Raw genomic sequence first — 16,550 nt, 5'->3', positions numbered from 1 at the left:
TCGTTCTGAGGCTGAATTGTTAGTTAAATCATGACGGTTACACACACACACACACACAATAAAAACATACAGAAATTCAGTCATGTACTTACTCCAATTGTACTTTAGGACAGAAAGGCTAAGATTAAATTGGATACATATCAATAATCACAAGGTATTATGCCTCCTCAGTAAGTCCAAAAAGAGGTCCATCCCACCTTCATTTTTATCCTTACCAATGGACTTGAAGCCACCTCTGTCTAGAGCTGCAATGCTCTCCTATGGTCTCAGATTTCATGCTTATATACAGTAATTGGCATGGATACTGGATAGCATTGGTAACTCCCTTAGATGCACAGTTCAGAAGTTCCCATAAAATTGTTTCAGTGCATTGCATTTGAAAGTACTGCATTTCCCACTTGAGCATTGGCCTGTAATGTTCAATGGTATTTGCACTACCTCTACTTTATTGTCATGCACCTTTGCATCACTAAGAGATATTAACTATTGTTACTACATCTTTATGTGGTCCAAGGTGTACTCTTATAACCAGGTATATGCTCTACTAAGTGCCAGTATTTTAAAATTAATTGAATGGACATGGCTAGCATAAGTTAATGGTAAAACTAGTCTTGGATTAGGTTTGGTTTAGTTTGTAATTTAAGCAAACCATCTCCTTCTATACAGTGCAAGGTTCATTTAGCTACCTTTCTAGGATACCCTCTGGCAGACAGCTGATACTCCAGCTGCATATGTCAAAAAAATGTCTTAATGGTTAGGCAATTTCTTTTTATTCTTAAAAACTGAAAATAAAGGGTTTTTTTCTTAAAATGAGTGGATAATGGCTTTTATAACTCAATGTTATAAATGTTATATGTTACATATTATAACATATCAATGTTAACTCATCTGTAGGCTTCTTGTATGTGTCATAATGATATCAAATAGTCTCGTATAGAATATTAACAGTCATTGTCTGCCAAATATGTCATCTAAATAGTGATTATATAACTTAATTATTGAGAAACATTTTTCTTGTTTCAAGATTCAGTTTGGTTCACAGTGATCCATGTACACACTAGGAAACTCCAGAGCAAAGACCTAACCCATGGTATCTACGATGCATGCAATGAAAATTACCTTGTAATTTAAAAAAAAAAAATCCTTTGTGGTTCTATTCTTGCCAAACAACACATTCTGTGGAGATTCCATTTGGAATCCATTAAGGATATTTAAAAGAAGGTGTCTAAAAAAGAGTTCACATAGTATATTCCAATATAAGATCTAAAAGAAATTTGCAGCCAGAAAGAACAGGGTATTTTTATGAATTTGAGGTAATGAATAAAATGCAGTAGTGGTGTTTTGCTCCCTGATCCAAGTAAATGTTCACATGTGGACTTGGAAATATAACCACATATTAGACTGTTACCTAAAAGAGTACCCATCTCTTTTCTAAATTTACCTGTTGGATCACAACTGCACTGATGATGATTTCTTCAGACTAGCACTGTGTTTCCTGGATGTGATCTTATCTGTCTATTGCTACTAACTGATTTAGTCTTTTTTTTTTCCTTTTTATAACATCACAAGTGCTTACCATTTTCTTCTGAAATTATGCCAATGGGGGTTATAGACATTTTCAAGCTGTCGTATAACTTGTAAAACTAGCTCCTAAAGTACGTGCATGAAAGGGATGGAGGAAGATGGATTAAACTGATTTTACTCTAAATGTGGTGTCAACAGAAGTAGAATGAATTTGGTCATCTGTATATTCCACTTTGTGTTATTACATACTACAGTAGTAGTTTGCTTATCATCTTAAAAGTTTTCTAAATTTATGACACTTTGGGCCAGTATCTTACACAGACCCTTTTGTTTGATACTAGCTTTTAAGAAAACATGCTTGGCAGTGCAACTGCTGTTTATTTATTTAGATATTACAATTGTTACTTTGCCTTTAGGGAAATACAGCATATATAATCCAAGGCTACAATCCATCAGGGGAAAGAAGAAAAGTAATTCCAAGAGATTCCATCCTATACTTGAACTGTCATCTAGATGGCAAAAAAAAAAAGGGGGGGGAGTAGTTTTTCAAACCCTGCCTCTCCCACATAGCCTCCAGCCTTTAATTTGGAACTCAGCTTTGCAACAGATTTTTCCTAGCTTTCAGCTTAGTTTATTACTGTTGTCACAATGAAGGACTGACTATATAGCACCTCATTGTGCAGTGCCAAAAGCTAAAGAACAATGATCATTTATCTGTGTGATTAAGAAAGCACACTAAGCTTTCACAGTTGAGACACATACATACTTTTAAAAGCAAAACATGGCCACTGCATTATACAGATTTTATAGCTGATAAGCTTCTTTCATATTTTCCCCTCAATTGTTTCTGGATTGCCATAGTAAGGCTTGCTAGGAGAGCATGTGTGCTGAATGTCAGCATATGATATGGGATAACAGCATGATGATCTCTGGATATCACATCAGTTACCCTTTACCTCTGTGTACATATCTTTATTTTTGCAGAACATGAAATTGGCCTTGAAGGCTGTGGTGTTGTGTCATCCTCCTATTAATGACATGGGATATCTATTCAGAAAACTGATATGTGCCTATTTCTTTAATGAGCATGAATGGCTTATACAATTAAAATACAGTGTGAGATGCAACATTATGCAAGCAGATGTTCACTAGCACTACAGGAAACTCCTCCACTGTCACTTCCTGGCTTCTCAAGTATTGGGGAAAACTGCTTCCATGCATGAAAATACATCAGTGCATTGATCCACTGGAATTCAGTCATCTGCTCTCGATGACAGCTAAAGCAAGGGCAACAAAAATCAAATACCTGGAGCAATAAAATTATTTATTAAAAATTATTAAAAATCAAAGTTAAAAGTTAATGTTTTAACTGCTGCAAAACAGAGTGCAAGATCCCAATAAGTATTACAAATACTTAGAGTAAGGGGATTCGATAGCCAAGTCATGGATTTGTGAAAGCTGTAAAAGAGCCAGCCCTCTTTTTCTGCAGATATTGATTTTTCCAAGATAGATAGAGCTGTAACAGGTAGGTTGGAGAATGATCTGTAGGATCTCCTTCTTCACTAGAAGAGCCTGAAGTTTACTTAACAGGTTCCATATGGCTCTCTAGTTTACATGGTAGGTACAAGACCGAGGGTCCAGTCCAGAAAGCTTGGAGGTTGGTTCTGATGCCTCTGTAGAGTTACAGTTTAGGGACACTGTGTTCCTGAAAAGTGAATTGTGGACTATAACAACCATTAGGTGATACTACAACAACCATTGTGGCTTTTGTTCTTGATACTTGTAACTTGTTCATCTACCTTTAACCAGCGATTCCTGAAAAGTGATAGAAAATACCATGTAAGCTGCTGAGTATGTCTAGATCTGAGCTTTGCCTTAACTGTTTAATTCCAGTTATCTTTTATTTTGAAATCTTCAAGTTTTCATATGCTAAAAGGGTCAATATATGAGAAGGTGGCTATATCTTTTTTTTTCCCCACTACTGCCCCATTTTTAAAATCTATATAACACCTCAATAGTAATTTACCTTATCACGAGGCTTGACTACAGACATTCATGCTTTCTGAAGGAACTGTTACCTTTTTCAGTTCTATTCATTGTTGAAGGTTTTCCCAAACAAGGAGCACGTGACTTGGTAGATGTCTAAGGAAATAGTAGCCAGTAGACTATTTTTAGACCTGGATCTCATTGAAATCAGTAGTATGTACTTTGGCAATATGAATGGGGATTAGCAAAATCAACATAATTTATTACCATCATGTTTCATGGACAATGCCTGTGAGTGTCCATGAATGGGAGCTGTAGAATTTGCATTTCTAATAATTGCTTCAGCAACATAAAACCTATTCCACTCTTGAAGACCATTGAGCCAAGAGGCTTTTTAGTGATTGATTTTTGCTCCACAGTAGTCATTTTTAGAATGGCAGCATTTTTAGCAGTACCTTTAAACATCAATAAAGATACAAAGTTTCTATTGATTTATTAAGCAGTATTAAAACGCTATACTCCCCCACCCCACAAAAGTGTTGACACAGGACCAACAGTGGGGAATTGGCAAGCTTTTTCTTTTTACTATTTTGAACAGCCCGTGAATTGAAGGAAATGCTTGTAAAACCTGAGTAATTTCTGATCTGAATGTAAAAGTGCATGCACATTGCTACTTCAGATGAAGCTCAGATGATTAAATGCATCACAAGAGACATAGAGGTGGTGGTGGTGGTGGTGATGATAGTAATAGTCTCATCCAAATGTCTTCCTGACCCCTTAGGTTTTTTCTGCATGAGAAACATTTTATATGGCACATTCTGTCATTGCATTCCTGTCCCCATTGGGTAAAGTGATGCATAGCTCACCCTGCGGAATTGATTCACTGAACCTGGATGCCAGATCTCTAGGCTGCAGGCTAGATGGTGATAATCTTTGGAGCTCATTGTACCCTAAAGGCACAATGTGCAGAAGATGATCGAAAGAGTATCTTATCTCCATGTAGAAGGAAGTATTCATGTAGAGTAAGGGGAAGTAGCTTTCTGTCCAAAGGTTCTTTCTCTCTGAAAGCTCAAAGCAGTTACAGAGAAAAACGCAAGAGTAGACAAATGGTAATAACTCCTGGTTGTTTCCCACACAGAAGAACTGCATCTTCCATGCAGACAGCAGAAATGAGGACTTCAAGAAGGTTGTACTTCCTCCACCCTGAAGCCATGCTGTCTGATATCACCTGTCCTTTCTGCATGCTTTTTGTAACATTGGATCCTCCCACCTTGCAAAAAAGACATGTTGCTAAATCTTATCATAGTATCTGGGAAAGCTGAGAAGGATTGCTAATCTCTAGCCCTTTTGTTTTGTCTTCTGCTACCTAGAGGTTTCATTCTGATTTCCCCCCTTCTTAACAGTGCTGGAGTAAAAGCATTTTGCATACATGCTTCCAAATTTCATATGTATCGATGTGATGTTTTAAAGTGTGAAAAGCTAAGCTATATAATGAAATGGTTCAATGTATCAATATGGGTGAATGTGACAAATGCTCCATTATGCCATTGGTCGGCAGATCCCTTTGTGTTTGTTCTCTGGTACTTCCTAATAGCTCTCAACAGGTGACAGCAACCGGCTGACCTTCTTTGGGCTTCAAAGCTCAGCAGGCACAAGAGGCACAACACTATTCCCACAAGTACCTTTTAGTTTCCATACTACTGTTGCTAACAGTAAAAAATAATTTCCTTGGACTTCAGCTCCAACCCAGCAGGCATCCTCTTGTGTCTAGCCGATTTAGCTTCAGAGTCTGCCCCTTCTTGGCTGAAAAGAATGTACATTGTCTCCACCTGTTGCATGATAATGGGGTGGATAATGAAGCTGCAGTCCCGTGATAGGGCTTCAGTCCCTTAACCAAGCACCGTCCTATCTGTTTGGATGACCAAGGAACAAGTTTCATCTCATAAGGAACAAATGTCAGAGAGCCTGTTGCTGAATCTGAAGAAGGGGTTCAGTGCTGAGTCTTAGATGCTCATCTGCCTTTTCTCCTGCCACCTGTCTCCCATTGACCTTCTATACCAGATGGAGAATATTTTGGACCTATAGTTGTCAATGAAGTACAGCTACTGCCCTCCCAACTAGCATTATTGGTGATGATGGATACTGTTATAATTTAGCAAGATCTTGGAGGGCACTCTTGTTCTGTAAAAAAGGAAAACAGACTATAGTCATAGTGTCGGGCTTGGTATCTGAACAGTAATCAGAAAGAAAATGAAGATGGCAATTTTACTTCAACAATTCTTCACTATTCACAGGTGGTCTTCAAGAATGTTATAACTCAACATAAAAACTTTCTTTGATGGTATCTGAAAATGAAGCCAGTAGTATCCACTGTAACTCTAAAAGCTTAGCTGTTTTTGCAGGGTTTTTTTTTTTTTTTTTTGCTTTCTTACTGAAGTTTGCAATATTTAAGCTAAAGATATAAGGTAACTGTGTATCAGTTAAGATTTACCATGTGGTAATAAAATGCTTTTTTTCCTTAAGTGTATCATTGTGGATGTGTGGATGACCTAAACTTCATTTAATTAGTTGCTTAATCTAGTGGTTAGTCACATAGTATCCTAAACAGGGATTGGTTTAATCAGAAAGCCACAAACCCTATCTCACTAATATTTGATGAGACTGAAAATGCTTCACACTGGGTAGGTAGAGCCCATTGGATGTGGAATTGGTCCTTGTAAAATTACAGCTTAAACTGTTGCATGTGAAATTCCAAGGGATGAAGAAGGATGAGAAAACCTGATTGACTTCTGTCAGGAGTACAAGGGATTGCATTATAAAACTGTGTTATAATACATCAGTACAACTGCCAACAGTATGAAAAAAGAGTTTCTTCTGTTACAACCATCCTGCCTGATCTTTAAATGGCATGACCACATTTTTTCAGAAGTTAGATTTGCTATGCACCATAAATAACACAAAGGAGCTTTCATAATTCTTTGCCTAGCGTGTACAGTTCTGTAGTGCTTTCTACTATGCCACCAGAAGTACCCAATGCATTCTTAAGCATTTGAAAAGTAGAAACGTTCAATTAATTAAGTACCTTTTAATTTCCTATTGCCCCTTATGTCATTTTCTGCCTCTCTTCCCCATAAGAGTTCATTTAATGTTATGCTATCACTTTGTGGTTGGCCATTGGGAAAAATGGGGGGCGCAGACTTTCTTTCTTTTTAGACCATGTGCGTAAGGTCCGTAAGCCCAGCGTGGACCGCCTTGATTCAGGTTCTTGTTCTCTGTCTGCAGCTGGACAGCTGGCTGGTAACTCTTCTGTCGAGATGTATCGTCAAGTGCTGTTGTCCGGCTGCCGCTGTGTCGAGCTGGACTGCTGGAAAGGCCGAACTGCTGAGGAGGAGCCAGTCATTACGCATGGATTCACCATGACGACGGAAATATCCTTTAAGGTACCTTTGAGAGCGTCCCCAGTGTGACAGTGTAAAAGCCTAATTACAAAATAGAATATTTATAAACATGTATATTTACATGTGCAGGGTGCAGACATCTGAATATAGCATATAGAAGGTCTCCAGGAAAAAAATAATGCATATGTTGGAAATTCAGTTCAACAGAGGATTGTAAAAAAATTGGGAATTTACATTATCTGGCCAGTTCTTAAGCAGTTGTGTGGCTCCAGGACTCTTTCAAAATGTACAGATAGTTGCTGTATTCACACTCCCAGGCACTCCAAAACACTGTTTCCAATTTATTTCTGCTGCACAGCCATCGGCCAGTGTGCATTATTCAACTGTTATAACAATGAGGTTGTATATAAAGTTGTGGAAATTGACAGAAGCGCAAAGAGATCTCTAAGATAAATATATACTGCATTATCTTCTTAATATTTGGCTCCATTGTACTTAATATTAAGGAATGATTATATGTAAAAGGGGCTAACTAACTGACTGGTCTCTCAGTCAGACCACTTAATCTCAGCCTTGTGTTCACGTGGGCAAAATTTTCACTTTTTAGAGTAGCTAAAAGAACTTGCGCAGACCAGCTGGCAGTGCTGTAATGGTAAATTTTGAAATCTCTAGGGACTATAGAAGTCAAGCAATCCCTGAAGGCAGCAGTGGAAAACTCCTTCTGTATTTCTGCTAAGAAAACTACATGGATGCATCCATGAAGTCACCAGGCATCTAACTCAAGTCCAAGAGTTTAAGCCTACCATTGTCAAACAAAGCATTTTTATATCACACTCGACCATCTGCATACATGTAGAATAGCTTACATGTTCATACCTGCAAATAACTATAAATTGGTCCACATGTTGGGTACATTGGCTGCTTTTATAACCAAATGCATGTTCTTATGATGCACTAAAACACCACAAATTTTCCCTTTCAAGCACTTACAGGTGACATAAAATGCACGTAGATAGAACATTTTAGCATCAAGGCTGAAAAATAAACTGTTCAGAAAACTTGTTTGGCTTCAGTACCAGCTGCATCTTCAGGCCATGAAAAGCATGCTTCACTTTGATAGCAGGTGTACAATTCTCATGGAACTGATAATACAGGAATACATAGGCAAAGGTGGGCTCATTCTATTTAGGCTAGTTTTAAAGAACAGATTACTGTGTGGTGTTTTTTGAAACAGATCCTGGTCTCCTTGTGTCCTGTAAGATTTTATCCAGCATGGCACTTTACCCCAGACGGGGATAGCAGAGTGGCTATTTAAAGGAGTGACTAATGGAGATAGAATGATCATCACAGATGCCTTAATTTGCTTTCAGTTTGCCCTGATCTGCAGATGTGTCACTGAGGTCATTCATATCCATGTCATCCATTTATTTTAAAAGGCACAATTATTTTGGGTGTATGAGGAAAATAAAACATGTATCCTGATGTTGGAAATACAGTAAAATGAGTTTGATTTCATATCAGTAGCATAAGTAGCTAACTTAATAATTTAATGGACCAGTTTTAGGTATTCTTGGTATATTGTAGATAAAATACTACTTTTTTCCCTATGGCGCTCTTTGCAGAATGTATCCTGCTATCGTGACTCACTGATGTTAGATATTCCTTAAAGAGCACAACACAGAATATCATTTTAATCTTCTGTTTAGTTTTTTATAATGTTAAAACAATGCGATAGAGGCAGTTACAGGAAAGCATATGGCTAATTATCCCATAATTTATACTATCACTGCTTGTCAGACTTCCCTTGTTGTTGATCTTCTTTCCTGAAAATGATGCGTGTGTGTGTGTTTGTGTATTCAGCACAATAAAACCATCTCTATCCAAAAGCCAAAACTGCTTTTTCAGATATATTCTCTCTCCCTTCCCCCTCCTCTCTCTCTCTCTCTCTCTTTCTCTCTCTCTCTCTCTCTCTCTCTCTCTCTCTCACACACACACACACACACAGAGACACCTGTCTGTCTGCCTGTCTGTCTATCATTTGTGTAGTTCATTAGATGATTTAGCTTGCAGATTTTACATAGTAATGGTTTGTGGAATTTTGATTGATAACAGAAAATTGATTCTGAATGTACATTTTCTTCACACAATGCCTCAGAATTCAGAATATCGTGTTTTGAAATCCCTTTTATTCCTTTATTAATGGCTATCTGTAATTCTTCATGCCTTATTCTTCAGCACGATTTGTAACCATCTATAAAAATGTGCCCCTCTATCCATCGTTTTCTGCTATCTACCAATAACTAATAATTTCATGTCATCCTTGCCTCATCTTACTGTAGACCTGAGATAATAATGGTGTACCTTGTGGGTGTTCTTTGTTATTATTTCTGCTGAATAGAACTAGGAGCTTTCCATCCCATGTAATAAATCCCTCACTGTAATTTGATCAAATAATATATATTTACCTTGAATGATAGATTTACTACTGAAAAATATGTAGACAAAAATTTTAATCCTGAACATAAAACTATATAAATATAAAATTATAGCCTATCACTATTCTAATAAACAAGTGATAGGATTTCACAATCCAATATGTTTTTTTTAATAGATACTATTTTCCTGCTTATAAGTGCTTATAACTTGTCAATTATTCATTGTGTACCACTTTGTCTTCTCTTTAAAAATGTTATGATTTATTTCTTATATCTCCATATTCTTAGTTATTTTCAGTGCTCCTTCAATTGACATTTCATAAGAAGACATAATGTTTCTCTTTAAGGGAAGTGAGTTAGCACTCCTGAGTAATTTTAATGAAGATAAATCTGCTAGTCTTAAAAACCCTGACAAAATAAAATATGCCCAATACATTTTATATTTCTGTTCCTTGGGGACAGTGAAATATCAGAAAAAGTAGCAGAATGTGCTAAATAGGGTGCTAAATTGAAAGCATAAATATAAACATTACAAAGAGGGATAAGTATCCAAAAATGAGTACAATATGTTAATTGTTCATAACATTGAACCATAGACTCTAGGACTTGTGCATTCCTCTCTCCCTTCTCTTCTTCCAATGTAGCTGGAAGAAGTTGATTAGGGCTCAGTTTTACTAATAGAGCCTTGGGTTGCCCTTCATACGTTGCACTAAGCCATAACATGGTTTATTGGATTTTGGTTTGGAGAAATGTAAAAATGTGGGTGTAGTTTGTTTCTGGAGTAGCTGCAAGACTTGTATGATATGTGTATGAAAACTGCATCTATCCTGGCAACTGAAAGAATGTTGTTATTACTTCCCTATACAAAGGAGAAAGTAGCAAGAGTGAATGCAAAAAACTACGTGGATAGAGAAGAGAGAGATCAAGGATGAATGGATGCTGAATGAATGTGGATTGAGGTGGTTTGGTCATGTAGAGACAATGAATGAGGTTTGAAGTGCAATATAAATATATGAAGGAAGACTGAATGGATCAAGAAGAGGAAAACCAAGAAAGTCATGGTTGGATAGAATTGTTGAGAAGCTCAAAAAGAAAGAATTCTGAAGAACAAAAGGTGATGTATGAATCAGTGAGTGGATATAATAGAAGAAGCAAACAAGGTTTGTAAGGAAAGAAAGATACTAAACGGTATGATGAATGGTGTTGGTACAAACTAGTTTTAGTTTTAACTGTGTTTCCTTTTTTGTTTTTTGTTAATTTCTTTGGCTTACTATTTCTTATTTTATTTATTTATTAAATAAAATAAGAAATAGTAAGCCAAAGAAATTTCTTATCCTTGTTCTGCACTCTACATAGCATTACTTTCCCCCAAGGGATGTAGGTAGGCAGGTATGTTTATCTTGATATTACCATAAACTGTATAAACATACTGTATATTGAATATACATAATAGAGAATTCTGGAGCAATGGAAAAGGATCCACGTGATATATTCTAAAGCTTCCCCATAAACGTATTATTTATGGATTTTACTTTTAATCAACCTTTTATTTAATTGTGCTATTATAGAACATAGGAGTAACTCTCTTACATGGGCTCCTTAGATTATAACACTAATGCAGCATTCTAGTTCCAATCTATACATGATTAAGTAAAATCTATATTCCATAAAATTCAATAAGATTTACCTCTGAACTTTTTAGGATTGCAGTTTCATTATCCTATATTTCATCTAAATTTAGTGTTGTTTCATTTCTGGGGATTTGATTAATTTTCTTTTTATTGTATTACCACTGTAAAATTTTCAGCATTTGAACAAAGTACTATCAGTTGGTATGTATATGCATACTTATATACATATAGCAAAAAGTACATATGTATGTATGTATGTATCAATAGTGAGAGAAAGAGACTATTTTTAAAATTATGAAACATTTTAAACAGTTCTGGATCCTAGAAGCATGCATTTTTATTATTGAAAATGTATTTCTTAGAGTGATTGATGAAACAGAAATCATTTTTTAATCAATTTTAAAAGCAAAATATTTAGTTTATGCTTGCAACCATTAACTGAATGCAGCAGTCCATGTACAGGTAGTCCTCAGTTAACGACCACTCGTTCAGTGACTATTCAAAGTTGTGACGGTGCTGAACGAGTGGTACTTACAACCAGTCTTCAAAGTTCTGGCTGCTACACCACCCCCATGGTCATGTGATTGCGATCCAGGCACTCGACAACCAGTTCATACTTACAATGGTTGCAGTGTCCATGGTCACGTGATCACCATTCGTGGCCTTCCCTGCTGACTTCCCACAAGCCAAGTCAATGAGGACACCTGCAGGGAAGGTTGCAAGTCGCTTCCACCACTTTTTCTCCCGTAGCACCTCCACAGCCCACCCACACTCATGCGGTACTGCAGCAACCCTTCCCCAGCCCGCATGCACTCATGTGGCACTGCAACAACCCCTCAGCCCGCATGCACTCACCACAGCACCCCCCCCCGCCTCACCTACCCTTTGGCCTCTTTGCGAGCTGCCTGGGACTTGCAACTTCCAGCTGGCTTCCCCATTGACCTGGCTTGTGGGAAGCCAGCAAGAAGTTGCAAGTTACAGTCACGAGGTTCCCCCTTAATGGCCCAGGATTTTCATTTAATGATGGCAATGGGGCCTGCTGGGATTGCCATTGCTAAGCGATGCATTCATGTGACGTCATGCTTTATGACTGCAACACTTAGTGATGGAAATTCCAGTCCCAATTATCATCGTTAAGCGAGGACTACCTGTAGACTTATAAAGTATAACATCAGATAAACATGAGTTACATCAGATATTATTTGCAAGCTACTCAAGGTAGCTATTACAGTCCTGGATCACATAAGCATATCTATTTTTCTCAGGGAGAAAATTACCTTTAAAAGCAACAGGAAGGACAGTCTTTATTACATAAAAGAATATTGCTTGCAAGCCCTGCAGTATATTATTGGATATGAATCCTATGTGAGTGAATCCTATGTCAGTGGGTAAATTTAAAAATTGACTTGTGCGCACATTTTCAGAACAATAAATCTGCATTCCTGGCAGAAAATTAGAACAATTTGTTGCTAGTAATCTGAAGGAAGTGATTTGTCAGTCATTATAATAGATGTACCATCTTAGCCAGTCAGCAACTATAAACATAAGAGAAAACTTTTGGATACTCAGAATACACACACTTGAATACAAGGCAGCCTCAACCAGGATGATATATTTGACATTATCCTTGTTTAAATAATTCAGTCCTAAATCATACCCTAAGTGCCACATTGACTACTGTATCCAATTTCAGCATCTGAAGAAGCAAAGTTTTGCTCCTAACTTTTATATTACTGTCTCATTAATTGCATATATTGTTTATTATTATTGTCCTCCATTAATGGATTTGCATTTGTGACTGCCAAAACAGACTGTGTATGAATATACTATATATTAACAGAAACCTGTACTTCCTTTTTCTACGATCAAGTGAGCGGTAAATAGAAAGAGACCTCAATTACAGCGTGCCCAACACTCTTTCATGAAGTTACCATCTTTTTTTGATTTTCCTCTTGAACCGGTTGTAGGTTCTCATTTGTTCTCCGTTACTGATAGGTTCAGTCGTGAATCGGCTGATAGTCATTGTGTTGCTTAGATTATTGTTAAATTAATTGAGGTTGATTTTGTTTGTTGTTCCTTGCTATCTTACTGAAGGTTTGTGGAATATGCAGATAATAAACAAGTAGAACGTGATGTGGAGGACATTTTCTGCCATATATGTTAGAGTTCTGCGTTGCTGCTCCAGTGTGTAGGGCCACCTCACCTTTGAGCTTTCAAGTGAAACAGCAGGGTAACAAAAAAAGCGAGGGCCTCCACAGCAACACCCCCCATTGAAGTATGGGGCAGATACTTTGCTTTACCCAGCAGAAATGACTCCTTTGCCTGTCAGGCATGCACAGAAGTCAAACAAAAGTCAGAAAAGTGGCATTTAGAACTCAAGCATCCCTTGGATGCTATTTGTCTGTAGGCTTCTTTGTTGGCAGCATGGTATAACTGAGAGAGAAAGGGTGTTTTAATTTAGTAATTGGCCATTTTTAAATATGTATTTTAATCTCAGAATGCTTCTGAAATGCTAGTGTCAGAGAGTTGTGCACACCCACACGTGAATTCGTGATTTTGTTCCTCTCTATTTTTTTTTTTTTTTTTTTTTTACTTCTTTCACTGGAACCAAGGAAGAATGTCAGGATATTTTGACTTATACTTCTTGTACCTTTAATGCCACTTGCATGAATATCTCTTTCAAAATTATGCTGCCACTTTGCTATTCAAGTTGACATTTCCTGATTTAGAAGGAGCAAACTGAAAGAGAGGTAATCTGTTAGTAGGTATGTAAAACAATTTTGAGGTACCAGTGTCTGAGGGCAGGGCCATTAATTAGCCTACTTCTTGGTAGCCCATGTAATAGCTTGCTTTGACTACCGTTTTTCTGACAAATAGAGTTGACATATGCAGAGGCACAAAACTAATGCAAAGCTTAAGTGATGCAATTTGACTCTCTTGACTCTTTCTTGATTTCATAACTCTATCTAACCTGAGAAGAGACATGTAACCCCCTGAAAATTTCCTTGTAAAATAGCTTTGTGCTTTACCTAGATTAGCTCATTTAGTATTGTCAAAGGCATTTTTCAGTAAAAAGATTAGTTTTGTGTAGTTTGGCTTTTCCTTTCCTCAAGGAAGGCACATTTCAGGAAGCCTCACAATTAGCACATGCCTGTTGTATACCGTTTGCCCTCCTTATCCGATGGTTAGCTATGTCAAAAGTATCTCCTGCAAATGTACTTTTTATTGCTTTTCTTTATTATAGTCATACACAGCCTTTCCGTTGCATGCAGCGTTCAGACACTATCAGTAATGTTATATAGATGAAAGACAAAATTATAATTAAAGCATCCTAGTTTAAACTTTAGTGCATTTGTTAAAATTACTGAATTGGTTAAAAAGAACAAGCAGCAGCAACCAATTAAAAGCTCTTCTGGCAAATATAACAGATGAGAAGTCGAAGCCAGACTTTTCATTTTGTTTTGTTTCAGTGTCCTTGCTCTGGGGGAAAAACAATAGAGATGACGGCCTGACTTTCTTTGACCAGGGCTCCACATAACAAAGATTTATTTTGTGGCTGTACAAACATTATTATGGATTGGAATATTGAATATACATGTTCAGAATATTTACCCTTCCCCTTAAGATCAACTTTCTCCTCTTAGGCAGCAGACAGTTAATTATCTGAGCATATTTAACAGGGCAAGCTTCTGGAAGTAAATGTTTGTGCAAAAAGAACAACATTATTGTTTTCCTATCCTGTATAATTATGTTGAATTATACGATATCTTTTCGTTACGTAATACTTAGATTTCTACACTGCCTTTTAGCCAAGGCAGTTTGTAACTCATTTTAAAAGCATCCTGTGAGGTAAATGCGGAGGATGTGAACCTCAGTTTCAGCCAAATCCCACTGGTTTGTCTCACACTGATACTATTTGCTCCCTCAGCAAGTAAATCCAGGGGGGAGGGAGGGGGAGGAGGTTCTCAGTCACTGAGAAACCTGCACGTACTTCTTTCAAGTCTCTGTCTTATCATCAGGCAGCGCGTTAGGTAAAATCACGGTGTGTGGTTACATCAGAGTAACTAACATGGCCCGTCCCAACTTATAGGTTTTTCAAGCCGATTTGCTGACTGGGATGGATGGGAAGAATGGCTTCAGGGTGAGATAAACAAATCCTAGTCAAGGATAGAAGTACCCTAAAAAGTTTCTTGACTTTCATTTGGATCCTAAAAAGTTTCTTGACTTTCATTTGGATCCACTACTGGGGGTTCCCAATCTGGTGGGGCTACACCAGATTTTGTTTTATCCTGGTACGTTGAATATGCCACTAAGAAGATTCATACATAAGGCTACCACAGACTAGTTTAAAAACTATAGTGTCTGGGTTTACGCAGCATACTAAACCAAAATGAAACATATTGTGGTTTGACATGTATTACTTTTTTTTTTTTTTGGTCAGATGCTCAAGGATTTATCAACCTCAGACATAAGTGGCAATTTAATTGTACTGAAAGGAAGTCTTCCTTTCATATGCAAGAAAGGGTATCTGGCAATACTTAACTATTTTATTACAGTAAAGAATCCATAAAGCCAAGCTTCGGAAATACTATCATGAGCCCTGTGAACACACATTTCTAAATACAAACAACCATTTATTCTCCCACATGCTAGCAGCATTTTACTGGACTTGAAGATTAGAAGGCCAGTCACACTGAGACAAACTTAATGGTACTGGAACTGCCTTGTTCTTTTAAGAATTATAAAATCTTGAGTGTGTTTCAGAGGAACTGTCAAAACTGCTTTATGTTTGTGTGTTAAATAATTTCTTTTCTCAAGGGAAAATGTGTTGTTTCTTCCTTTCTAGGAAGTCATAGAAGCTATTGCTGAGTGTGCATTTAAGACATCTCCTTTCCCTATACTCCTCTCCTTTGAGAATCATGTGGATTCGTAAGTAACTTAAATTTTTTAATAAATATTTTTAGTCAGCTATGGCCAGTATCATCTATTGATGATTTCTGCTCATGAAGCAGAAATTTCCTTTGCTCTCTCCCCTTTGCGCTGTTCCACATGCACTGAGCACCAACTGTTCTAGAAAGTCTTCGGTGTGTCCCCCCCACAGTAGATGATTGTTGCCACTAGCACTGTTTCCCAGTGTGTCAATTGTTATTGTGGTTTTTAGCGTGGGTCTTTTTTCATTTAATTCTTTCTATTGTACTATTTGTAAGATACTCGGAATCATTTTGGAATTGAGCAGCATATACATTGCAGTAATAAATTTCTTAATTAATTAATTAATATGTTTTGGGGGGGTTCATCTAATTTGCCAGAGGGGGGAGGAAGAATCTGGTCTCCCAGTGCTGGCAGTTGAACAGAATGCCATTTTCCAGCAGATTGCAATAGATAAGATGTATTAATACTATTTGATTGTCATAGATTTTTGCTAAAGGTAAAAACAAACCTGCTAAAATGTAGTGCAACTCTTTCGTGTGAACATTTCCTGTACTCTGAGGCATTTACTTGTGATGCAGAGAACTTGAATATTCCACAGTTTAACTAAGTCATTATGCTTTTCAGTCCTTTTGGGGTATCTATAA

General features: G+C 37.2%; 1 protein-coding gene across 8 annotated transcripts in view; it reads left to right on the top strand.

Annotated features, from left to right (window-relative positions):
* Positions 1 to 16,550, top strand: part of PLCB1 (phospholipase C beta 1) — a 454,738-nt gene that overhangs the window by 305,183 nt on the left and 133,005 nt on the right. For all 8 annotated transcript variants that reach the window (XR_015795036.1, XM_088134740.1, XM_088134715.1 and 5 more), the window contains 2 exons: positions 6,793 to 6,950; positions 15,821 to 15,903. Coding sequence is in view for 7 of the 8 variants with exons in the window: in XM_088134740.1 (XP_087990866.1) it covers positions 6,793 to 6,950; positions 15,821 to 15,903 (241 nt within the window). In the remaining variant the exon portion in view is untranslated. The remainder of the gene's footprint in view (positions 1 to 6,792; positions 6,951 to 15,820; positions 15,904 to 16,550) is intronic.

The sequence above is a fragment of the Python bivittatus genome, unplaced genomic scaffold, assembly GCF_059951505.1.
Source record: "Python bivittatus isolate LINGU-HERP-01145 unplaced genomic scaffold, Pbiv_v1 ctg000020_np1212, whole genome shotgun sequence".
NCBI lineage: Eukaryota > Metazoa > Chordata > Lepidosauria > Squamata > Pythonidae > Python > Python bivittatus.
Note: the sequence above shows the minus strand (reverse complement) of the source record. Positions and strands in the feature narration are given on the sequence as shown.